The sequence below is a fragment of the Typopeltis vanoorti genome, chromosome 2 (genome assembly GCF_054136105.1).
Source record: "Typopeltis vanoorti isolate ZY-2024b chromosome 2, IOZ_Tvanoo_1.0, whole genome shotgun sequence".
Lineage (NCBI taxonomy): Eukaryota > Metazoa > Arthropoda > Arachnida > Uropygi > Thelyphonidae > Typopeltis > Typopeltis vanoorti.
This window is the reverse complement of record NC_143550.1, coordinates 15,024,696-15,052,455: the sequence shown is the minus strand read 5'-3', so window position 1 is coordinate 15,052,455 and position 27,760 is coordinate 15,024,696. Positions and strand designations below refer to the sequence as shown.

At 35.2% G+C, this 27,760-nt stretch overlaps 1 protein-coding gene across 1 annotated transcript in view; it reads right to left on the bottom strand.

Annotated features, from left to right (window-relative positions):
• UQCR-C1 (Ubiquinol-cytochrome c reductase core protein 1) overlaps window positions 1-27,760 on the bottom strand; it is a 258,580-nt gene that overhangs the window by 144,337 nt on the left and 86,483 nt on the right. Inside the window, exons 6-7 of the mRNA XM_090403677.1 lie at window positions 26,375-26,487; window positions 18,644-18,748 (exon numbers count right to left, since the gene is read on the bottom strand). Coding sequence (XP_090259803.1) covers window positions 18,644-18,748; window positions 26,375-26,487 — 218 coding nt within the window. The remainder of the gene's footprint in view (window positions 1-18,643; window positions 18,749-26,374; window positions 26,488-27,760) is intronic.

Here is a 27,760-nt window from a genome sequence, read left to right as displayed (position 1 = left end):
AAAGCTAGTAAAACAAGTGCCTGAGAGAGAGAGAGACCAAGATCTGGGTCAGGTGATAGAGCCAGGCTTTAGAAAACTGATATATAAGCTGGCACAGATAACAGACTATTTTTTTCTCCCGATTTATATGTTGTTCCCACACATAAAAGTTAAATTCTTTTTCCTATTTTTATTTTTTTATTTTTTAAATCAATTGTATATATATTTTGGGGTGCTTAAGGGTCAAAGCTATATAACTGAGAGGTGACCTCCACATAGCCTTCAAAGGAATGCAGAGAACCGACCAGGGCTTCTGACCTAATGTCCAATCCTCACCTTCTTGTGGTTGCACTCTGTTAGGTATCTACCTAGATACTTAATGGACAAGGATGGGCTGGCAATTTGGGACTTAGCTGACCAAACTGTATTCTCATTGGCTTAAACCAAAATTTCAAATGATGATACAACATGACAGAATTTCATGCGGGCTGGGGCGTCACCCAGTTAGACAAGGCCTCTGTTGTTTTCACCAGGGAAGCAAGGCAAAGGGCAAAAAGTCAGCTACTGGAACAAATCCTAAAACACACACCACCTCAACATGACCAGAGTTCAAGATCAGTACTATCAACATAAGAAGCCTGAATAGCAAAGAAATGGAGCTAGCTGAAGAATTCGATAAGTATCAGATCAACATAATAGGAGTGACTGAAACAAAAAAGACAAAAACTGGTGAGATCTTTCTGAGCAATAAATACAAAATGTTATATTTAGTCAATGACAATCAAGAAAAAGGAGTAGTCATAGTATTCAACACTAAATACGATGCTAATCTTCTTGAATGGCAGGCAATTTCAAGTAGTGATGTGGGCAGAATGGGGAACTGGACAATGAGACTTATTTGTCCCACAGAAGGTTCTCCTAAGGTAGAAGTGGAAGAATTTTTTGAGGCTTTAGAAAAAGCAACTGACACAATGAAAAATTGATCCTTGTTGGAGATCTAAAGAGCAGAGACGGAAATGATTGTCAGACATACAAAAATATTTTGGGAAAATTTGGAAAAAAGAGCAAAGCTAATAATGATGGCAAATACTTGTTGGTTTTCTGCTGAGGATATTAGACTGGTTATTTCTAACAACATGGTGCAACATAAAAATTTACACAAATTCATATGAAGAGAAGAGGCAAGGAGACAAATAAGACTGGGGCAGGAAACTAGAGTGTACAAAGAATTTGAAATTGGAAGTGATCACCATTTAGTCTTGAGCACGATAAAATTGAATTTCATGTTGAAAAGAAGAACATATAAGAAAGTTTTAAATACAATAATAGTTGAGCAGCTATCAGATGTGAACTGTAGACTAAAGTATAGAAACATTTTTGAAGAAAAAATGAAAGAGTTTGAATGCAGGAACCAAAACTAGGAGATTCAGTGGCAAGCTCCGAAGAAAACACTGATTGATTCGGCCAGAGAGGAATGTGGTGAGGTTGTCTGCAAGGATAGAAAAATCAGAACTCCATGCTGTTTCCAGCATGGAGTTCTGACTTTTCTGGAACTGTTTATTCTGGAATTTTCTGATTTTTCTGGAACTGAATTTGTCAAATCTGTCAGCTTGTGCTCTTAGAGAATACAGAGATAAATGTAAAAAAGCCTAAGCACTGTGTAAAACTGTCTAAACAAAAGTCATGGAAGGACTTTCACAAGAACAAAGAAAATAAATATCAAGGTGGCAAGATATTCTGGAGGTTGTTGAAGAAACTCAGAAATGGAGGAACGAGTGATGTAAAAGGAATTAGAGATGATAAAGGTGAGATGAAAACAGGAGAAAAAGGTATCACTGAAGTATGGAGAATTACTTTGAAAAACAGCTAAATTAGACAATCAGTGATGACAGCACAGTGGTAAAAAACACTGACCAGGCATGCAGTCAGGAATACATATCCACACTTGAAGTAGAAAAACCTATCAAAAGCCTGAAATGAGGAAAGGCAGCAGGAGCAGATAATATTCGACCAGAAATGCTGAAGTATGGAGGTATAAAAGTTCACGCCTTCTGAACTATGAACTTCAGTCACAATTGCAGATGATTGGAGTAGAGCTCTCATAGTACCATATATAAAAAGGGAAATAAAACTGAATGTGAGAATTACAGAGGCAATTCATTACTGAGTGTTTAATAATATCTATCCCTGTCGTTCCCCCCTCCTAATGAGGGGTTACTGGCATATTAATGCAGCCGGTTCGCCACTCCTCTGCTGCATCTCCTAAGGGCAATAATCATGACTGTAATCCGTGTATATAGTAGAAAGGGGGATGGTAAAGCCCTTTATGTTTTAATAGCCGGGTACGAAACTCGGATCGAAATCCATAGAGTTTCATGCCGAAAAAACTATCGGCAGGCCCAAGTGTAAATGATCACTTGGGTAGTACAACACCAGGGTAACTCCATGCAAAGGTGGAGCAAGCTCCCTCGCTAACTTTAATATTCTCTCATAACGTAAAAGCCAGCTCCTAAGAGATGAATATATATTGTTTTACATTATGAGAAGAGGTCATTACCCAGACAGGTTTCAACCTTTTTTTGAGATCTCATCAGTGAGAAGGTAGACCTGGAATATCAAGGTTTTAAGTGAACATGAACTTACATACCTCTACTATCGAATTGCCGAAGTGGTTTACTCCTATATTTAATGTTAATTACTAATTTCCAAGTGATCATTTACTTGGGCTTGCCGATAGTTTTTTCGGCATGAAACTATGGATTCGATGGATTTCGATCCGAGTCTCGTACCCGGCTATTAAAACATAAAGGGATTTACCATCCCCCTTCTATTAACATATTTGCCAGTAAAATAGCCTTTCGGCTTATTAAATTTGTAATCTGTGTGTGTTCATGGGGCCGGTTTGCCTGCTTGCGGGATGAAAATCCCCAGGCTAACTTGGCTATGGCTGAGGAAGATCCTTCAGCTCCTCACATCACCGACAGGAATCGAACCTAGGAGACTCCTTCCCCAGGCATATGGTTGCAAAGCGCATAGCCACTAGGCTATCTGCACGGACATTTAATAATAAATTTAGTTTAATCCTTTATCCAAGTGTATACAAACAAAGTTTGCGGCAACTCGCAGTAAAGGTGGACCAAGCTCTTATCACTCCTTGTCTTAGTACCTCCCATAATACAAAGAACATCTCCTTGAGGAGATGTATAATGCTTTGCAATAAGGGAAGGGACACTATCCAGGGCAGTTTCGACCTTTATTGAGGCCTCGTCAGTGGGAGCCATACCCAGAATTGGTGATACTAAGGCAGAAGCAATGGAGAGATCATATTTACTTATACGAGATGCCAAAAGATGTACCACCTCATTATTAAATTACTCTGGATTTAGAGAAAGATGTTGGAAGTTTATTTTCCACTTGGTTAGACTATAATAAATTTAATTTAATCCTTTATCCATGTGTATTCAAATAAAGTTTGTGCATGAAGTATCTTCAGGACTGAGGCAACTCGTAGCAAAGGTGGACCAAGCTCTCATCACTCCTTGTCTCAGTATCTCCCATAATGCAAAGCACATCTCCTTGCGGACATGTATAATGCTTGGCATTAAGGGAAGGGCCACTACCCAGACTGGTTTCTATCTTTATTGAGGTCTCGTCAGTGGAAGCCAGACCCAGAGGTGGTGATACTAAGATGGAAGCAATGGAGAAGTCATATTTACCTATAGGAGTTGCCAAAAGATGTACCACCTTATTATTAAATTACTCCGGATTTAAAGAAATATGTTGGAAGTTTATTTTCCACTTGGTTAGACTATAATAAATTTAGTTTAATCCTTTATCCAAGTGTATGCAAACGAAGTTTGAGCCTGAAGTATCTTCAAGACTGAGGCAACACGTAGTAAAGGTGGACCAAATTCTCATCACTCCTTGTCTCAGTATATAAAAGATATATCGTTTATATACTGAGATATAATGCTATATCTTTTATATATATCATATAAAAGATATAATGCTATGCATTAAGGGAAGCGCCACTACCCAGACTGGTTTCGACCTTAACTGAGGTCTAGTCAGTGGGAGCCAGACCCAGAATTGGTGATACTAAGGCAGAAGCAATGGAGAGGTCATACTTACTTATAAAGCTATGCATTAAGGTAATAAGTAAGTATAACCTCTCCATTGCTTCTGCAAGGAGATGTGCTTTGCATTATGGGAGATACTAAGACAAGGGGTGATGAGAGCTTGGTCCACCTTTACTACGTGTTGCCTCAGCCCTGAAGATACTTCACGAGCAAACTTTGTTTGCATACAGTTGGATAAAGGATTAAACTAAATTTATTATAGTCTAACCAAGTGGGGGAAAAAAAAAAAAAAAAAAAAAAAAAAAAAAAAAAAAAAAAAAAACTGGGTTCCTGGTAAGATATATGCAAGCATACTTGAGAAGGATTGTGGAAGAGAAGCTTGGTGAAGAACAAGCTGGATTCAGGCCAAATAGAGGCTGTCAGGATCAGATTTTCGCTCTACGACAGATACATGAGAAATCATGAGAATATAACAAAGTTCTATATTTACGTTTCATAGATCTGGAAAAAGCATACAAGGTGACAAGAGAGAAGCTATTGAAACGCTATAGTTATATAGTGTTAATGGGGCATTATATCAAGCAATACTTGGTCTTTATTTGAGTTGTAAGTCAGCAGTTAGAATTGAAGTACAGGAAGATGGTTTAATGTTAAATCTGGTGTGAGACAAGGATGTACATTATCCCCTCTGTTATTCATTATCTATATGGATCACATTATGAAGTAATATTAAACATGATATCAAAATTGGAGGTGTTAATCTCAGCTCTTTGCTTTATGCAGATGATGTTATACGTCTAAATAAATCCACTACAAGTCTGCAAGATTTTCTGACTAAATTGAATAACTGTTGTAATAGATATGGTATGAAGGTCAGCATTAAAAAGACGAAGACAATGAAAATAGGTAGAAACATTTGAAAATATCAACTGCATTTTGAATGGAGAACTTATAGAACAAGTAAAACATTTCAGCTACTTAGGCACGATTTTTAGTGAAGATGATAAGTTCATCATCATCATCAAATTCCTGCCATGTACCCTCAAGGGGTGTACAGGATATGATAGTACTACATGTAAAATTTACATCATTACTAACTTTCTATCTAGAAATACAATTTTATTAATACAGACCAATTTACAATAAAAACATTTATTAAAACCTACCAGTTTCGCCAGCAAACTGTCTGGCCTTTTCAAGGCGTTATGGAGATATGAAAGCTATCATCATCATCATATGACAGTACTACATGAAAAATTTACATCATTACTAACTTCCTATCTACAATTTTCCTCCAAATCAGTCTGTTACCTGTCAAGACTCCAACATTATCAGATCTTATATTTCTATCGTCCAAGGCACTTTGCACCGTATCAATCCACATATATCTTGGTCTTCCTCTGGGTCGTTTTCCTGCCAACCTGGCAGAGAACACTTGTTTTGCTAATCTTTCCTCTCCCATTCTATTTAAGTGACCATACCACCTGAGATTAGCTCTGCTAACGCATTCCTGGATGTTGACAATGTCAAGTTCTTTCCTAATATCCTCATATTTAATATGATATTGCCATTGATGCTATCTGTTCACGCCTCTAATCTTTCTCAGGACTCTCATATCTGCGGTCTCTAGCTTTTGGTCAAGTGTTTTACTTCTGACCCAGCTCTCAGATCCATAAGTTAAAACTGGTTTGAACACTGTCTTGTATACAGCTAATTTAGTGTTCCGACTAATTCCTCTCTTATTCCATATGAATTTATTCAATTGACTTCCCAACATACCAGCTTTGCTGATTCTGTTGTCTATTTCTATATTTAATTTACCATCTTCAGTAAACATCGTGCTTAAGTAGCTGAAATGTTTTACTTGTTCCACAGGTTCTCCATTCACAACACAGTTGACATTTTCAATGATTCTGTCTATTTTCATTGTCTTTGTCTTTTTATTAGGCTGACCTTCATACCATATCTATTACAACAGCAATTGAATTTAGTCAGAGAATCTTGCAGACTTGTAGCAGATTTATTTAGAAGTATATCATCATCCGCATAAAGCAAAGAGCTGACATTAACATCTCCTATTTTGATATCATGTTTAATACCACTTTCCTTCATAATGTGATCCACATAGATAATGAATAACAGAGGGGTTAATGTACATCCTTGTCTCACACCAGATTTAACATTAAACCATCTTCCTGTACTTCCTTCAATTCTAACTGCTGACTTACAACTCAACTAAAGATTAAGTATTGCTTGATATAATGCCCCATTGACACCATATAACTGTAGCATATTGAATAGCTTCTCTCTTGGCACCTTGTCATATGCCTTTTCCAAATCGACAAAACTTAAATACAGATCTCTGTTATATTCCCATGCTTTCTCGACTATTTGTCGTAAAGTGAAGATCTGATCCTGACAGCCTCTATTTGGCCTGACTCCAGCTTGTTCTTCACCAAGCTTTTCTTCCACAATTTTTCTCAACCGTTTCTCAAGTATACTTGCATAGATCTTGCCAGGAACACTCAGTAGGGAAATACCTCTGTAATTCTCACATTCAGTTTTATTTCCCTTTTTAAATATGGGTACTATGAGAGCTCTACTCCAATCATCGGGAATTCGTCCCTCTGTTCAGGCTTTCTGAACTATGCAGTGCAGGTACTGTAAGACTTTTATACCACCATACTTCAGCATTTCTAGTCGAATATCATCTACTCCTGCTGCCTTTCCACATTTCAAGCCTTTGATGGCTTTTTCTACATCAAGTATGGATATGTATTCCTGACTGCATGCCTGGTCAGTGTTTTTTTATCACTGTGCTGTCATCACTTCTTGTTTCATTTAGCAGTTTTTCAAAGTAATTACTCCATACTTCAAGGATATCTTTTTCTCCTGTTTTCATGTCACCTCTATCATCTCTAACTCCTTTTACAGCACTCTTTCCTCCATTCCTAAGCTTCTTCAACAACCTCCATAATATTTTGCCACCTTCTTGATATTTATTTTCTATATTCTTGCCAAAGTCCTCCCATGACTTTTGTTTAGTTAGTTTTACACACTGTTTAGCTTTCTTACATTTGTCTCTGTATTCTGTAAGAGTAAAAGCTGACTTATTTGCCAGGAACTTTTTATATGCTTTCTTCTTTTCCTTCACTGCCTCTTTAACTTCCTGTGTCCACCAGGGAGTTCTGATTTGTTTATCCTTGCACACAACCTCACCACATGCCTCTCTGGCAGTATTATTCAATGTTTTCTTCAGAGTTTGCCACTGAATCTCCAAGGTTTGATTCCTGTTCTCAAACTCTTTCATTTTCTTTTCAATAATCTTTGTGTATTTTAGTCTACAGTTCACATCTGAGAGCTGCTCAACTTTTATTCGCTTTAAAACTTTCTTACATGTTATTCTTTTCAGTATGAAATTCAATTTTATCCTGCTCAAGACTAAATAGTGATCACTTCCAATTTCAAATCCTCTGTACACTCTGGTGTCCTGCACCATGGAGAAAACATCACTATCAACAATGACATAGTCAATGAGACTTTTCTTATTCCTAGCCTCTTCCCTGCATGTGAATTTGTGCACATTTTTATGTTGGAACATGGTGTTAGTAATAACCAGTCCATGTCCTGAGCAGAATTCCAATAGATATTTGCCATTATTATTAGCTTTGTTCTTTTCTCCAAATTTTCTCAAAATATTTTTGTATGTCTCAGAATCATTTCCTACTCTGCTATTTAGATCATCAACAAGGACCAACTTTTCCTTTTTCATTGTGTCAGTAGCTGTCTCTAGATCCTCAAAAAATTCCTCCACTTCTTCCTTAGTAGAACCTTCCATGGGACCACAGGCACAAATAAGTCTCATTGTCCAGTTCCCCATTCTCATATTTGCCCACATCACTCTACTTGAGACTGACTGCCTGCCATTCAAGAAGATTAGCCTCGTATTTAGTGTTGAATACTATGGCTACTCCTTCTTTTCCTTGATTGTCATTGCCTGAATATAATATTTTGTATTTATTGCTCAGAAAGATCTCACCAGTTTTTGTCCTTTTTTTGTTTCAGTCACCCCTATTATGTCGATCTGGTACTTTCTAATTCCTCCACTAGCTCCATTTCTTTGCCATTCAGTCTTCTTACGTTGATAGTACCGATCTTTAACTCTGGTGATGTTGAGTTGGGGTTTGTTTTCAATTTGTTCCAGTAGCTGACTTTTCGCTGTTCGCCCTGGTTCCCTGGCGAAAACAACGGGGGCCTTGTTTAACCGGGCGACGCCCCCAGCCGGCATGAAATTTTGTCATGTTGTACCATCATTTTTTTTATTTTGGTTTAACCAATAAGAATACAATTTGGTCGGCTAAATCCCAAATTGCCAGCCTATCCTCGTTCGTTCAGTATCAAAGTAGATACCCAACAGGGTGCACCACGAGAAGGTGAGGATTGGACATTAGGTCAGAAGCCCTGGTCGGTTCTCCACATTCCTTTAAAGGCTATGTGGAGGTCTCCTCTCAGTTATACAGCTTTAACCCTTAAGCACCCCTATGAAAGCTAGTAAATGCAAATTAAAAGGAACATAAAAAACGTTGTAAACCAAACTAGTAGCTATGGTTACAACGTTTTTTATGTTCTTTTAATTTGCATTTACTAGCTTTCATATCTCCGTAACGCCTTGAAAAAGCCAGACAGTTTGCTGGCGAAACTGGTAAGTTTTAATAAATGTTTTTATTGTAAACTGGTCTGTATTAATAAAATTGTATTTCTATTATCAAACGACCAAAAATGTATAATTTAAATAACTTTCTATCTACAATTTTCCTCCAAATCAGTCTGTTACTTGTCAAGACTCCAACGATTGGATGGAGAGGTATATCCTTTATGTATTTTAGGTGTCCCATATAGTCTGGGAGTAATGGGATTGGTTGGTTTGTTTCATTATGATTTTTTATGGTGGGATCTTTGTCTAGGATCTTATAGGTAGAGTTGTCTGGTAGTAATACGTTTAACTTATCACAATAGTCTTTAGAGTTAAGGATGACTGTTGAATTTCCCTTATCAGCCTTGGTAATGATGATATCTTTGTTTTTCTTTAAGTTAAGGATTGCCTTTCTATCATAAGGAGACATGTTGAGAATAGGTTGTTTAGCTTTGGCTAGGATTATGGTACTTTTGAATCTAATAGTGTTGGCTGTAATTTGCAGTAGTGGATATACACCTTTTTCAATTCCACACATAAAATCCATTTTAGGAATGTGCTTTGGTGTAATTGCAAAGTTAAAGCCTTTTTTGAGAATGTCGGATTCATTTTTTGTCAGACTATGATTCGACAAATTGAAAATCACTTTGTCGTCCGGGAGGTTGTTCTGTGTCCGATATTTTTTCTTGTTAAGTTCATTGAATTTCTTAATTTGTTTTTCTTTATAAAGTTTGAAAGTTTTTTCATGACTGCGTTGTATCATTTGATCAATTTGGTTCCATATGGTGTATTCTAAATTGTTGGAAATTTTATCAGAGAACCTACGGCTATTAATATCACTTTGATTAAGTTCGTACCTTGTGTTCTGAATCCTTTCCCTTATAAGTGCCAATGGTAGATAGATTTTTTAGCTGATATAGAGTTTATATGACCTTCTACTATGAGGAACAGTGGGATGATGGAGAATTCTCTGCAACATTTAAGGAAAGTTAGGTGGTTTAGAAGTTTGGCCTTTCTGCATTTTTCTCTTTCCATGCTCCGAACTTTGTGTTTCATTACACTGTTCAAATTAAACATATTTGGTCGTTTGAAAGTTAAGCATAAAAAACTTATTGTTTAATACTGACGATATACAAATATTTTAATATTCTTTGCCTACCAGTTTCGCTAGCAAACTATCTAGCTTTTTCAAGGCGTTGACGGAAAAGTATAAAAAATACTAGTAAATGCAAATTGAAAGGAACATAAAAACGTTGTAAACACTCTAGTAGCTAAGGTTGCACGTTCACATGACAGAGATTAAGTCGACTTATTGTTCTTAATCATTATCACAGACACTTGTTTGTTGTAAACGCATAATGTGATTACAAACCAAACGGATAAACTTCACGGAGTTTGGAGATCAGACAGAGAGCACGTTGGCGATGTAAACCACAACAGAAGTATTTCTTCCGGCTTAGCACATCATCTCTGTACGTCTAACCACACGATAGAGTGGCAAAATAGCTCCATGCCATATTTAGATGACAATTATAGACATCGTTTATTCAAGGAAGCTGCAGTAGTGTTAAAAACTGGCAGAAACCAGGGTACTATTCTTAACAGTTCATGGAAAAACCTCATCCTCTCTCTAAATCCATCTGAACTACAGCTAGCTAGTAATCACATTATGCGTTTACAACAAACACGCATGCGTGATAATGATTAAGAACAATAAGTCCACTCAGTCTCTGTCACACGAACGTGCAACCTTAGCTACTAGAGTGTTTACAACGTTTTTATGTTCCTTTCAATCTGCATTTACTAGTATTTTTTATACTTTTCCATCAATGCCTTCAAAAAGCTAAACAGTTTGCTAGCGAAATTGGTAGGAAAAGAATGTTAAAATATTTGTATATGGTCAGCATTAAACAATAAGTTTTTTATGCTTAACTTTCAAACGACCAAATATGTTTAATTTGAACATCTTATATTTCTATCGACTAAGGCACTTTATACATTATCAATTCACCTATATCGTGGTCTTCCTCTGGGTCGTTTTCCTGCCAACCTGGCAGAGAACACTTGTTTTGCTAATCTTTCCTCGCCCATTCTGCTCAAGTGACCATAATACCTGAGATTAGCTCTGCTAACGCATTCCCGGATGCTGACAATATCAAGTTCTTTCCTAATATCCATATTTTTAATATGATATTGCCATTGATGCCATCAGTTCACATCTCTAATCTTTCTCAGGACTCTCATATCTGCGGTCTCTAGTCTATGGTCAAGTGTTTTACTACTGACCCTGCTTTCAGATCCATAAGTTAAAACTGGTTTGATCACTCTCTTGTATAAAGCTAATTTAGTGTTCTGACTAATATCTCTCTTATTCCATATGAATTTATTCAATTGACTTCACACCATACCAGCTTTGTTCATTCTGTTGTCTATTTCCATATTTAATTTATCATCTTCACTAAAAATTGTGCCTAAGTAGGTGAAATGTTTAACTTGCTTCACAGGTTCCTCGTTCACAACACAGTTGACATTTTCAACAATTCTACCAATTTTCATTGTCTTTGTCTTTTGAATGCTGACCTTCATACCATATCTATTACAACGGTTATTCAATTTAGTCAGGGAATCTTGCAAATTTGTAGCAGATTTATTTAGAAGTATAACATCATCTGCATAAAGCAAAGAGCTGACATTAACATCTCCAATTCTGATATCAAGTTTAATACCACTTTCCTTCATAATGTGATCCATAAAAATAATGAACAACAGAGAAGATAATGTACATCCTTGTCTCACACCAGATTTAACATTAAACAATCTTCCTGTACTTCAATTCTAACTGCTGATTTACAACTCAAATAAAGACCAAGTATTGCTTGAAGAAAAAATGAAAGAGTTTGAGAACAGGAATCAAACCTTGGAGATTCAGTGGCAAACTCTGAAGAAAACATTGATTGATTCTGACAGAGAGGCATGTGGTGAGGTTATCTGTAAGGATAAAAAAATCAGAACTCCCTGGTGGACACAGGAAGTTAAAGAGGTAGTGAAGGAAAAGAAGAAAACATACCAAAAGTTCCTGTCAAATAAGTCAGCTTGTGCTCTTAGAGAATATAGAGACAAATGCAACAATGCTAAACACTGTATAAAACTAGCTAAACAAAAGTCATGGGAGGACTTTGGCAAGAATATAGAAAATAAATATCAGGAAGGTGGCAAAATATTCTGGAGGTTGTTGAAGAAGCTTAAGAATGGAGGAAAGAGTGCTGTAAAAGGAATTAGAGATGATAAAGGTGACATGAAAACGGGAGAAAAAGATATCCTTGAAGTATGGAGTAATTACTTTGAAAAACTGCTAAATGAAACAAGCAGTGATGACGGCACAGTGGTAAAAAACACTGACCAGTCATGCAGTCAGGAATACATATCCATACTTGAAGTAGAAAAAGCCATCAAAGGCTTGAAATGTGGAAAGGTAGCAGGAGTAGATGATATTCGACCAGAAATGCTGAAGTATGGTGGTATAAGAGTCTTACAGTGGCTGCACTGCATAGTTCAGAAAGCCTGGACAGAGGGACGAATTCCCGATGATTGGAGTAGAGCTCTCATAGTACCCATATATAAAAAGGGAAATAAAACTGCATGTGAGAATTACAGAGGTATTTCCCTACTGAGTGTTTCTGGCAAGATCTATGCAAGTATACTTGAGAAACGGTTGAGAAGAATTGTGGAAAGGAAGCTTGGTGACGAACAAGCTGGATTCAGGCCAAATAGAGACTGTCAGGATCAGATCTTCACTTTACGACAAATAGTCGAGAAAGCATGGGAATATAAAAAGATCTGTATTTAAGTTTTGTCGATCTGGAAAAGGCATATGACAAGGTGCCAAGAGAGAAGCTATTCAATACGCTGCAGTTATATGGTGTCAATGGGGCATTATATCAAGCAATACTTAGTCTTTATTTGAGTTGTAAGTCAGCAGTTAGAATTGAAGGAAGTACAGGAAGATGATTTAATGTTAAATCTGGTGTGAGACAAGGATGTACATTATCCCCTCTGTTATTCATTATCTATATGGATCACATTATGAAGGAAAGTGGTATTAAACATGATATCAAAATTGGAGATGTTAATGTCAGCTCTTTGCTTTATGCGGATGATGTTATACTTCTAAATAAATCTGCTACAGGTCTGCAAGATTCTCTGACTAAATTGAATAGCTGATGTAATAGATATGGTATGAAGGTCAGATATAAAAAGACAAACACAATGAAAACAGACAGAGAACCTGTGGAACAAGTAAAACATTTCAGCTATTTAGGCACGATTTTTACTGAAGATGTAAATTAAATATAGAAATAGACAACAGAATCAGCAAAGCTGGTATGGTGGAAAGTCAATTGAATAAATTCATATGGAATAAGAGAGAAATCAGTCGGAATACTAAATTAGCTGTGTACAAGACAGTGTTCAAACCAGTTTTAACTTATGGATCTGATAGCTGGGTCAGAAGTAAAACACTTGACCAAAGACTAGAGACCGCAGATATGAGAGTCCTGAGAAAAATTATAGGCATGAACAGATGGCATCAATGGCAATATCATATTAAAAACGAGGATATTAGGAAAGAACTTGACATTGTCAGCATCCAGGAATGCGTTAGCAGAGCTAATCTTAGGTGGTATGGTCACTTAAACAGAATGGGCGAGGAAAGATTAGCAAAACAAGTGTTCTCTGCCAGGTTGGCAGCAAAACGACCCAGAGGAAGACCAAGATATAGGTGGATTGATACGGTACAAAATGCTTTAGACGATAAAAATATAAGATCTGATAATGTTGGAGTCTTGACAAGTTACAGACTGATTTGGAGGAAAATTGTAGATAAAAAATTAATAATGATGTAATTTTTTTCATGTAGTACTATCATATCCTGTACACCCCTTGAGGGTACATGGCAGGAATTTGATGATGATGTATTGCTTGATATAATGCCCCATTGATAACATATAACTGTAGCATTTCGAATAGCTTCTCTCTTGTCACCTTGTATGCTTTTTCCAGATCGACAAAACTTAAATACAGGTCTTTGTTATATTCCCATGCTTTCTCAACTATGTGTCGTAAATTGAAGATCTGATACTGACCTCTATTTGCCATGAATCCAGCTTGTTCTTCACCAAGCTTTTCTTCAACAATTCTTCTCAACCGTTTCTCAAGTATACATGCATAGATCTTGCCAGAACACTCAGTAGGGAAATAGGGAAATACCTCTGGAATTCTCACATTCAGTTTTATTTCCCTTTTTATATATGGGTACTATGATAGGTTTACTCCAATCATCAGGAATTCGTCCCTCTGTCCAGGCTTTCTGAAATATGCAGTGCAGCCACTGTAACTTTTATGCCACCATACTTCAGCATTTCTGGTCGAATATCATCTACTTCTGCTGCCTTTCCACATTTCAAGCTTTTGATGGCTTTTTCTACTTCAAGTATGGGTATGTGTTCCTGACTGTATGCCTGTTCAGTGTTTTTTTACCACTGTGCTATCACTGCTTGTTTCATTTAGCAATTTTTCGAATAATTACTCCTTACTTCAAGGATATCTTTTTCTCCTGTTTTCATGTGTCACCTTTATCATTTCTAACTCCTTTTACAGCACTCTTTCCTCCATTTCTAAGATTCTTCCACAACCTCCAGAATATCTTACCACCTTCTTAATATTTATTTTCTATGTTCTTGCCAAAGTCTTCCCATGACTTTTGTTTAGCTAGTTTCACATAGTGTTTCGCTTTCTTACATTTGTCTCTGTATTCTCTAAGAGCAAAAGTTGACTTATTTGCCAGGAACTTTTGATATGCTTTCTTCTTTTCCTTCACTGCCTCTTTAACTTCCTGTTTCCACCATGGAGTTCTGATTTTTCTATGCTTGAAGAAAACCTCACCACATGTCTCTTTGGCTGAATCAATCACGGTTTTCTTCAAGGCGTGCCACTGAATCTCCAAGGTTAGGTTCCTGTTCTCGAACTCTTTCATTTTTTCTTCAATAATGTTTGTGTATTTTAGTCTACAGTTCACATCTGAGAGCTGCTCAACTTTTATTCGCTTTAAAACTTTCTTATATGTTATTCTTTTCAATATGAAATTCAATTTCATCCTGCTCAAGGCTAAATAGTGATCACTTCCAATTTCAAATCCTCTGTACACTCTGGTGTCCTGCACCAGTGGGAAAACATCACTATCACCAATAACATAGTTAATGAGACTTTTCTTATTCCTTGCCTCTTCTCTCCATGTGAATTTGTGCACATTTTTATGTTGGAACTTGGTGTTAGTAATAACCAGCCCATGTCCTCAGCAGAAATCCAACAGATATTTGCCATTATTATTAGCTTTGCTCTTTTTCTCCAAATTTTCCCAAAATATTTTGGTATGTCTGACAATCATTTTCTACTCTGCTATTTAGATCCCCAACAAGGACCAACTTTTCCTTTTTCATTGTATATCAGGTGCATTTTCTAAAGCATCAAAAAATTGCTCCACTTATAGCTTAGTAGAACCTTCTGTAGGACCCATAGGCACAAATAAGTCTCATTGTCCAGTTCTCCATTCTTACATTGGCCCACATCACTCTACTTGACACTGCCTGCCATTCAAGAAGATTAGCCTAGTATTTAGTGTTGAATACTATGGCTACTCCTTCTTTTCCTTGATTATCATTGCCTGAATATATCATTTTGTATTTATTGCTCAGAAAGATCTCACCAGTTTTTGTCTTTTTTTTCCCAGTCATCCCTATTATGTCAATCTGGTACTTATCTAATTCCTCAGCTAGCTCCATTTCTTTGCCATTCAGGCTTCTTATGTTGATAGTACCAATCTTTAACTCTGGTGATGTTGAGTTGGGGTGTGTTTTCAGATTTGATTTCATAAGAAACTCTCTAATTTCTAAATTAAATGATCATTTTTATGGATTCGTTGCTATACAAAAATTGAAATCTTGTCGCAAACCAGTAGAGATAAATTTGTTTAAGAAAAGGGCAGACTATTTTCTGAAAACTTTAATTCAGTATATTGAAAAAAGATTTAGTTTTGAAAATAATAAGTATCTTAATATATTCAAATTACATGAAGTGGCACATTTTGATCTTTTCTTAAAAGTTATAGATTTATTTAAAATTACCAATATTAATATTGATTTGCTATATGAAGAGTACGTCCTGTTAAAATCGTTCCATAAAAATATTGACACAAAAGAACTAAAAAATATCACAGATATTTGGATAAAATTTTTAAATGCATACGATGTACCTAATATTGAAAAAATTATTAATTTTGTTTTTGCTTTGCCTCACTCAAATGCAATGAGTGGGCAAGTACTTAGCTTAATGTTCAACTCTTGGAAAAAGGATAGGAACAGATTAGACCTAAAAACTGTTGAGGGAGAATTACTGGTGAAAACCAATTACAATATGTCATGCAAAGAATTTTATGCAGTCGTATTAAAAAATTAAAAATTGCTAAAAGAAATTCGCTCGAATAAAAAATATTGTTAGGTAAATACTTCTCTTTTGATAAAATAAATCAGGTTTACTGATTTTATATTGTAAATGATTATGCAAAGCACATCATGAGAATATTTCTAAAAGTTTACATTAGTGTTCATAACTGCCAAAATAAAATATTTAAATTTCGTTTTAAGACTTGCTATTTAAAGCCCCAGGTGCAGATGAATTCCCAGCAGAGTTAATTAAGGCAACAGGGGATGGAGGGATAAGAGTGTTTCATAGATTGATTACAAGGATATGGAAGACACGATCATGGCCTAGAGACTGGAAGAAGTCAGTTTTCATACCACTACACAAGAAAGGTGATATGAAGGCATGCAAGAATTATAGAACTATTAAGTTTGATATCTCATGTAAGCAAAATTTTATTAAAGATTATGCTGAATAGGATTGAGGCAGAGATGCCCAAGGAACAAGCAGGTTTTAGGAAAGGTAGGGGCACCAGAGATCAGATCCTTTGCCTTAGACAGATCATAGAAAAATATAAAGAATTCAGACTCCCTCTGGTAATGTGTTTCTTAGACTACTCTAAAGCTTTTGAAAGCATGTGAAACTGTGGGAAGTAATGAAAAGAATGGGTTTTCCTCACACTATTAGGTTGATAGCCAACTTGTATAAGGAACAAGAAGCCACAGTAAGAACAGGTGTTGGATTGACTGACTGGCTTCAAGTTGGAAAAGGAGTTAAACAAGGATGTTTACTTTCTCCTCACTTGTTTAGTATATATGCAGAGGACATCATGCGTGAAGCATTGGATGAGCTCAGGACAGGAATTAGGATAGGAGGTAGATTGATCAGTAATATGAGGTATGCTGATGATACAGTACTCCTTTGTAATGACATGGAAGAACTAGGACTAATTCTTAACAAAGTTAACAAGATCGGTAATAAGAGAGGACTTCAACTCAATTCTAGCAAGACAAAGATCATGGTTCTCAAAGGAAAAACAAAGAGAAGCTCTTGAGAAACAAGTGTACCTTAATGGAGAAAGAATTGAGGAAGTCAGCAAGTTTGAGTACCTGGGATCCATTATTAATTTGAAGAATTGCTGTTCAGAAGATGTCAGAAAAAGGTTAGGAATGGCTAAAACAGCAATCAGAGACCTGTCTAAAATCTGGAAGGATGGATCTATCTCCATGGGAACAAAGTTGAGGATTTTAGATGCAGTTGTTTTTCCAACAGCGGCTTATGGATGCGAGACTTGGAACCTAAAGAAGTCAGATAAGAAACGGATATCTGCTTTTGAGATGTGGTGTTACAGAAGGCTGTTGAGGATATCATATACTGCAAGGCGTACAAATTAATGGGTGTTAGAAAAGTTTAGTAGAACTTTAAGGCTCCTTAAGGATATTGACAGAAGAAAGTTAAAATATTTTGGGCACATAGAAAGGATGGAAGGAGGACTTCTCAGAACAGTAATAGAAGGTAAGGTTCCTGGAAAAAGAGGCAGGGGTAGACCATCAATGAGATGGATGGATGGATGGCGTGTGTGGAGTGACTGATCTTCAGAGAGTTGAGGCTGCCAGAAAAGCAAACAACAGGACTACATGGCGACGCCTGGTGTGGAACATCACCGAGCATCAGAGTGACCATACGGCATCTGTAGATGCCAAGTGAATATGAATTTGACTAATTGTACCAAAATTTGACCAACTCTGTGTTTCATGCATTTGTATACTGTGAAAATCTACAAATATAGAAATAAAATAATCTTATTATAATTGTTCGTTCTTTATGTTTGATAGTGCGATTATCCCCAGGCCAATATACAATAATGAATACCCCAAATCTGCGTTTGATACCCCAAAACCAAATTTTTAATCTGGTCACCCGAATTTCAACAGTTGAGTTGAAATGCTAATTCTCTTCAACCGAATTTCATAATATCTAAAACACATTTACTATATATTTCTTAGTTTTAACACGTTCACGATGGGGTGGTGTCAAACAAAACCATATGGTTTTGCTTGAGTCTATACAGCAGTTTCTGTTAGAGGGGAGATGTGATTCATTAGTTAGTGCTGTTTTCATCCCAGTTGTCTCTAATTGCCATATAATATAATGATTCTATGCGTTAATGATGCATAGCCAAAAATTTCCACGTACCCCTGAAGACCTTTCATGTACCCGGGGTACGCATACCACACTTTGAGAAACACTGCTCTAAGTGATGGAAAGTACAATCACTATCAACTGTAGTACAGTGACAACAACTTTTCTGGTATTTTGTCATTATGTCTGGTATAGGAAAAGTAAAAGAACATAAAAACATGTTTTTCATAAAATAGTTTCAGAAAGCAGAAAAATAAAATGCAATAAGATAACTTACAGTATTGGCTACCATGAGAGGAATGTTGTCTGGATCAGTCCACCCACATCCTTCTACAGCTATGGCCACATGGCATAATGGCATAGAATCATCTCTTATTCTGATCTGAATGATAAAATTTTAATTGTTACCTTGATAACAAAAAAATTATACACAGGTATATCCCCACTATCAGTCAATTCAAAGTTATGTCACTAATTTATTTATATCCTCCTTTCCCACCGTGTGATTTGATTCATTCTGATTCTTTCAACAATATGAAATTACTTTTAATATCAGAGGCAAATAGTAATGGATGCACTACTGCACACATTAGTAACAAACTTGTTCATCACTAATGTGCATGTATTTGTTCATTACAAATACAGCAATAGCATGCTTTTCTCCATTACCTTATTTTTCTCATATACAAAAATATTTTTAACACAATTTTAAATAGAAAAATGTTTAAACAGGGTTATTAAGACGATAAAATAAATTGATTACAATCATGATGTATTTGAATTGCATCTGTTATAACCACATGCACTAGTTCTAATATGTTAAATCCTATGCAAAAAAAAAAAAAAAAAAAAAAAAAAATTGTTTTGAAACTCACTAGACTTTTTATACATGCATCATGAACAGAGAGTGGGATATACCTGCATATAGATAAAACAGATAATGGTTCCTGAATATAAATAAATGACATAAAAGCAAAACTACTGTTAAATATTTTAAGGATAATTATTAAAAAGCAGAAGTAGTTACAATTTAGAACATAATTTTTCTCTATTTCAGAATTTTTTTTTTTTTCTGGAAGTAACTCAATTCCCTCCTTTTTTCCCACAGGTGATTGCAATTTTAATATTTACAATGAATATGTCTACTACCATTTTGCATAGTTGTTTTTTTTTCCCCCTCCCCAGTTTTGTATACCAGACAGTTACTTACTTCAATAACTTTTGATTAATAGACCCAAATGTCTGTCAAGCAAATACAGTTTTTTCTATTAAATGGTACATACAACATTTATTGCAGATATCATTTGCTTTTCACATATGGAAATGATTTTTTGCTTAACTCAGGAATGACTATTTCCTCTGTTATAACTATTTCTCTGTCATAACAGAAAATGATAGCATTTTTTGCACCTTAATCTCTCTTTAAAAGTAGCTTTTCACATTTCCTGACCATTAACAAATTATGCTAAATAATTTATGTAGTTAAATACACATTCTTCAAAATGTGTAACTGCACATGAGGTTTAGATATCTTACTGCTCACCATGTAGTTTCTTCTTTCTTATTATGGTTTCTCATTATTGCTTGCAATGGTGTTTTTCAAGTCACTTTGTGTGACTAATGTGGTTCCTGCCAATCCTTTAAGTTCTGTCATCAATTAATGATTTCTTGCAATTTTCTTTATTTCCAACCACTCCCTTTGATCTATTTCCTGCCATTGTTTCATGGAAATGGAGTAGGGAGGGGATAAAATCTTTTTTCTCTAGAAAAATTGCACTATAACAAGCATTTCTCTCATCCTGAGAGGTTTGCTATAGCAAGCAACTATATCTCATTCTTTCACTTTCAACAAAATAAAGTTATGGAAGAAATGAAGTATCTAACTGCAGATAGAATAACATCTCTGCAACTCTAAAACCAAAAGAATTACAATCAGAATATCATACCCTACTGCATTACATCTGAATATCGAGAAATTTGCATAAATAATGATGAAGAATAATTACTTTTGCATTTTTAATAATTTTAAAATAACATACTTTGTGTGTGTTTTTGTACATAATTGAGTTTAAAAATTTTATTTATAATGCCTGCTACTTTTAAAAAGTTTGATATCTTTGGTTCTATATCAGCTTCATTTTCATATGACATTGTGCAACCTAAATATCTGAATGTATTTACTTGCTCTATTATTTTGTTGTTTATTACTATTTTGCTTCTTATTGGATTAGCACCTTTGAAGGCCATGACTTGTTTTGTCGGTTGATATTTCCATACCATATGTTTTTATCAGATTATTTAGACTCCATAACGATTTTTGTAGTTCATCTTCATTATTTCCAAGGATTATTTGGTCATCAGCAAAAAGAAGAGTAGCTAATCTGGTGTTAGGGTTTATCTTGAATCCTCCTTCATTAGTTATCTTCCATTCTTTTATGATTTTATCTATGTATATATAAAATAAAATTGGTGAGAGAGGGCAACCCTGACATACTCCTCGATTTATTGGTTTCCAGCTTGATGTTGAATTATTGTACTTCACAGATATTTTATTATCTTGATATATATTATATAAGGCTCTAAAGAGTTGGTTTGGTATTTCATATTCTTCTACGATTTCCCATAGTTTTTTCTGATAATTTTATCAAATGCTTTGGTGTAATCTATAAAAGCTATGTGTGTTTCTATGTTCATTTCTCTGTGTTTTTCAATTAATAATTTTAACATAAATGCAGAGTCTATGCAAGACCTGCCTTTTCTGAATCCATTTTGTTCTTCTATTAATTTTGGGTCTACTATACGTTTAACTTTATATGCTAAGATTTTTGCATATACTTTATAACAGGTACTAATTATGCTGATTCCACGATAATTGTTAAAATCAGATTTGTGTCCTTTTTTGTAGATGGGGATAACTATTGCTTTCGTTCAACCTTGTGGGCATTTTCCATCTTTCCAGTTCATATTATAAAAGGTAAGTAACCTGAGTGAGAATTCAAGTCCTGCATAATTGATAAGTTCCAAGTTTATATTGTCTTCTCCTGGAGCCTTTCTTGTTTTGCTTTGGATTAATGCTTCTGTTAATTCTTTTAGAGTGATGTTTTCAAAGTTATCAGAGATGTTTACAAAGGGTAGTTTTCTATTTTGAATGTTTTCATCATACCATAGATCTTGGTAGCAATTTTGCCATGTTTCTATTTTAATTGTATTAATATCTGCTTTTTTCTCTGGTTTCATTGCTTATATCTTTGAGGATTTTATATGCATTAGGTCTTTTGAGCATACAGTCTCTCTGTAATTTTGTTACAAAACTGTTCCATCTGTTTCTGTTTATTCTCCAGCATGCTGCTTTTGCTATTGCTTTTTTTCTGCTGTATTCGATTTTTGGTTTTATTGTTTTTAGGTTGAGCCAGTTTTTATATGTTTTTCTTTTCTTCAATAATGCATTTAATTTCATCATCCCAGTTCCTAAGGCCTCTTTTTCTTTGTTCCTAAACTTTCTTTTGCAGCTTTTGTCATTATGGTTTTTAGGTTTGACCATTCTTCTTCTATGTTCTGATTTTGTTTTATAACTGTCATCCAGTTCTTTATTCTTTTTTGGTACAAGTCTTTAATACTACTGTCGTCCAAAAGCCTAACTTTGAAAGATTCAAATTTCTATTTTCCTTATGCTTTTTTGTTATTTTCCAACTTGGTTCCCATTTTATTTTTCCAATTAAAAGGTAATGATCTGATTCTATTTCAGATCCTCTGTATACTCTTGTATCTATTATCATTTCTGACATTTTGATATTGCTAATTATGTAATCAATAATGCTTCTTGTGTTTCTTGCCTCCCAGGTGTATCTGTGGATGTCTTTATGTTTGAAGAAGGTGTTCATTATTTTAAGGTTATTGCTTATAGTAAAATCTCTTAATCTATTTCCATTTCTATTACAGAAAAAAAAAAAAGAAATACAACAAGCATATGAAATATATCTATTACAAGAGGAAAGTACTAGAATACTTTATCAGTCATGATTAACAGATTGTCTAAAAGAAATAAAAATTAATAAAGATATAGAAGAATGGAAAACTTTAATAAAGATAATAAGGTAGCCTCTGAAGTACTTTGAAAGAAAAATATTCAAAGAAAAGCATAAAAAAATTGGAACAAAGGCATAGAAAATTTGCAATAAAAGAAAAACATTTAACACACAGATCATTCCTTCAAATAGAGGAAACAGAAGAAATATAGCTGAAAACCATGGTAAAGAAAAACATGGAACCAATGTTCCCTCTAATTTTTTACTGTGAGTGTGCGAAGAAATTTGCATGTGTGCAAAATTTGCCTTCTTTTGAAAAGTATGTGCGCACCCATACGAGTCACCATATTGATCATTTAAGCAAAAAAAGTTAAAAGATTTTAATTCACTCTTTACCTTCTGTTGTCAATGGGACGTCAGCCAGGTCACCCCAACTCCCCACCGTGTTCCCACACATGACATAGCCTCCCCAGTAAACAGTCGGAAATCACGATTCACAAGCCTTGGACAGGACTCGATCTGGGGACTTCGTGCATGCGAGGCCAACATGATACCGACTGTACTAGATAGGATTCTAAGTGCGTGTATTATTACTATCACCAAGTAAGTTGTGTGACATCAATCATGGAGCTAACATAAATATTTTATATGTATTTAATATTGATCTGATTAGAAGAAAGAAATAAAGTAAAAAAAAAAAAAATAACACTAGTGACTGATTGCCTTTAATTAAATTTTTTAACTTGGCAAATAACTCCAAACATGCATAATTTTCCCATTACTAATTCTCACCTTGTTAAACATTCATAATAAATTTTAGTTACATCTTGAAAATCTAGTGTGCGCATATTTTTTGCTTTGTGCGCTAGTTATAAAACACGTACGCACGCACATGCACACAGCTTAGAGGGAACATTGCATGGAACACAAGACTACAAAATACATGGAACTACAAAATATTAAGAAAATTAAATGAAGAAAGAGATAGAGCACAAATCAATATAATATAAGAGAAACTACAGATAGGCCATAAGAGTTTATGGTATAACTCAAATTTGTTAATAGAAAAAGATAATGATGAAATCAGTACTGACATAGAGCCAATCAGACTGGAAGAACTAAAAGTATATAAAAAAAAAAACAGAGAATCCACTGAATTAGATGGAATAAATTGGAAGAATGGCAGTGCCGTTATTTCTTTGTGAAACTGGCCAGCAAGGGAGAGAGGGAAAAAAAAAAAATTGCTTCTTCTAGTGATATGGAAAAGAAAATATAGGAAGACAAGTAATTAAGGAAATTAACATATACATAAAATTTTCACAGAAGTATAACATACAGTGATTTGAACGTTTTTTGACTTACAATTGGATCACTGGAATAGAGCTCTGTCATACGAGGGTGGTCTGAAAAGTTCTTGACCTCGGCCATAGATAGCAACACTATTGGCAAAAAGTTTTCTTTTTAACTTGGTACATCAGTCATAAGCATCCATGTGAAATTGCAAGTCATTCTATCAAGTAGCTTGTTTTATACAGCTGTCAAAAGCAAAAGTGTTCTCTGTATTTCATGAAATGGATAAAATTGAGTACTGTGCAGTTATAAAATTCTTTGTAAAAGAAGGCGTAACGCCAAAAGAAATTCATTCTAAGTTCATAAGCACCCTTCACCTTTGTTTTCGACAATTAAGAAATGGGCTGCCGAGTTTAAACATAGCCATACCAGCCTTGAAGATGATCCATGTGAAGGACGTCCAAAAAGTGGAACAATACCAGAAATCATTGATCAAGTGCACGATATGGTATTGGATGACCAACGAGTGGAAGTGTGTGAAATTTCTGAGACTATATACATTTCAAAAGAATGCGTAGGATATATTTGGAATGAAGAATTGCATATGAAAAAGCTTTGCACAAGATGGGTGCTGCGCTTGCTCACAGCAGATCAAAAATGCACTCGCATGAAAAATCTCTGAACGGTGCATTTTGGAGCATTTTAACAAGATTGGTCAAAGCTGTATAACTGAGAGGAGACCTCCACATAGCCTTTAAAGGAATGCGGAGAACTTACCAGGGCTTCTAACCTAATGTCCAATCCTCACCTTCTCGTGGTGCACCCTATTTGGTATCTACTTGGATACTGAACGAACGAGGATGGGTGGGCAATTTGGGATTTAGCCGACCAAATTGTATTCTTATTGGCTTAAACCAAAATACAAAATGATGGTACAACATGACAAAATTTTCATGGCAGCTGGGGTGTCGCCCGATTAAACAAGGCCCCCGTTGTTTTCACCAGGGAACCAGGGCGAACAGCAAAAAGTCAGTTACTGGAACAAATCTGAAAACACACCCCAACTCAACATCACCAGAGTTAAAGATCTGTACTATCAACATAAGAAGCCAGAATGGCAAAGAAATGAAGCTAGATCTTTCTGAGCAATAAATACAAAATGTTATATTCAGGCAATGACAATCAAGGAAAAGAAGGAGTAGTCATAGTATTCAACACAAAATACGAGGCTAATCTTCTTGAATGGCAGTCAGTCTCAAGTAGAGTAATGTGGGCAAATATGAGAATGGGGGAACTGGACAATGAGACTTATTTGTGCCTATGGTCCCACAGAAGGTTCTACTAAGGTAGAAGTGGAGGTATTTTTTGAGGCTTTAGAAAAAGCAACTGACACAATGAAAAAGGAAAAGTTGGTCCTTGTTGGGGATCTAAATAGCAGAGTAGGAAATGATTGTGAGACATACAAAAATATTTGGGGAAAAATTCGAGAAAAGAGCAAAGCTAATAATAATGGCAAATACCTGTTGGATTTCTGCTCAGGACATGGACTGATTATTACTAACACCAAGTTCCAACATAAAAATGTGCACAAATTCACATGGAGAGAAGAGGCAAGGAATAAGAAAAGTCTCGTTAACTATGTTATTGGTGATAGTGATGTTTTCTCCCTGGTGCAGTGGATAGAAGCCGGTTGTTCAGCACCAAAGAAAACAAAGTCTGTTCCATCAGCAGGAAAGGTCATGGCATCGTGTTTTGGGATGCTAAAGGTATTTTGTTTATTAATTATCTTGAAAAGGGTAAAACAATAATCAGGGAATATTATTCTAATTTTTTAACTTAACCAGACTAGACAAAAAAATTCATGAGAAAAGACCTGGGTTGCAGAAGAATAAACTCATCTTCCATCAGGACAATGCACTTGCCCATAAAGGTGTTTTGGCATTGGGAAAATCAAGGGATCTGTACTGTGAATTGTTGGAACATCCACCCAATTTCCCAGATTTGGCTCCCTCTGACTTCTATCTCCTCTCAAAACTATGTCTTTCTCACTGGTTAGCGTTTTTCTTCGAATCAAGAGGCGATTGCAGCTGTAGAGGGGTATTTTGTAGATCTTACTGAGAGCCACTACAGGGATGGAATAATGGCGCTGGAGCATTGCTGGAATAAATGTATTAGTCTTAAGGAATATTACGTTGAAAAATATAAATAATTTTGAAATTATAAATTTGTTTTTTCATTGTAAGGGCAAGAACTTTTCAGATCACCCTCGTAAGTCGAGACTAACTGTATAATAAGATAGAGTTTGAACAACAATTTTAATAAAACTATTGCAAGTTAGATTATCTGCTATTGAAATAATGAATTTTTTTTTTTTTTTTTGCTTATCCTCTTGAATTATAATTGCATAATGACCACAATACCTATTTCTTGATTTCCTCACATTCCATCCACCAAATATGTCAGTTGTCCTTCGTAAAGTTGAACTCAAATAGAGAGAGAGAGAGAGAGATATGCCACTGCCAGATTCTATTTAACTAAGTTGACAGATGGTACATACAATAAACACAGTGAAAAATAATGCAACTAACAAATATCACTTAAGGTGTTTCGACAAAGGTCACATATGTAACAAAATTATACAACCGACAAAATTCTATTTCTGCACCATATTATACAGTTATGTTCTCATCTACCTCACTTCCAGTGAAACGACATGGATGAAGAGCAGGGATTTCTCCTTCATATGTAGCCTTGACAGAATTAAGATGCTGGTTAGCTAGGCTGACTAATTCATCATGATCAATGCCTGTAAAAAATGAAAATAATTAACGATTTAGTTACTTTTTGCATACTTAAAAAGGGCTCAGATCCTTAATAGTTTCACAACAGCCTACAGCTATTTTTTTTAATTTACTTAAATTAAGCCTAAATTAGGAGAGAACTGGAATTATCAGCATCCAGGAATGCATTAGCAGAGCTAATCTCAGGTGATATGGTCACTTAAACAGGATGGGAATGGGAAGATTAGCAAAACAAGTGTTCCCTGCCAGGTTGTCAGGAAAAAGGCCCAGAGGAAGACCAAGTTGTATGTGGATTGATACAGAAAAAATTGCCTTAGAAAACAGAAATATAAGATCTGATAATGTTTGAGTCTTGGCAGATAACAGATTGATTTGGAGGAAAGTTGTTGACAGGAAGTTATTAATGATGTAAATTCTTAATGTAATACTATCATAATATCCTGTATTACCCTTGAGGGTAGATGTCAGGAAGGTGATGATGATAAATCAAAAATTTATCATCATCATATAATTCCTGACATGTCATATCCTGTATTCCTCAAGGGTATACAGGATATGTAGTACATGAAAAATGTACATTATTATTAACTTCCTATCTACAATTTTCCTTCAACTCAGTCTGTTACCTGTCAAGACTGCAACATTATCTGATCTTATATTTCTATCTTCTAAGGCACTTTTTAATGTATCAATCTACCTATATCTCGGTCTTCCTCTGGGGTCTTTTTCCTTTCAACTGGGCAGAGAACATTTGCTAATCATTCCACTTCCATTCTGTTTAAGTGACCATACCACCTGAGATTAGCTCTCTGCAAATGCATTCTTGGATGTTGACAATGTCAAGTTCTTTTCTAATATCCTCATTTTTAATATGATATTGCCATTGATGCTATCTGTTCATGCCCCTAATCTTTCTCAAGATTCTCAATATCTGTGATCTCTAGTCTTTGAAGTGTTTTACTTGTGACCCAGCTCTCAGATCCGTAAGTTAAAATTGGTTTTAACACTCTTGTATGAAGCTAATTTAGTGTTTTGACTAATTTTTCAAAAATTTATATCTAATGACATTTCAGCATTAACTTTTTTTGTCTTCTCCTTGATATTGCAACAGGTGATTTTTGTATGATACATATTCTTACAATATCAGTGCTCAACCACTGTAGATATGGTGGAAATATATGAATGATATGCCATACAGACTGATCCTAAATTTATGCTAATTTTGAATATTTCCCATTGTATCCCCATCCTTCCCACTTTGCTCCTGGTACTGATTAC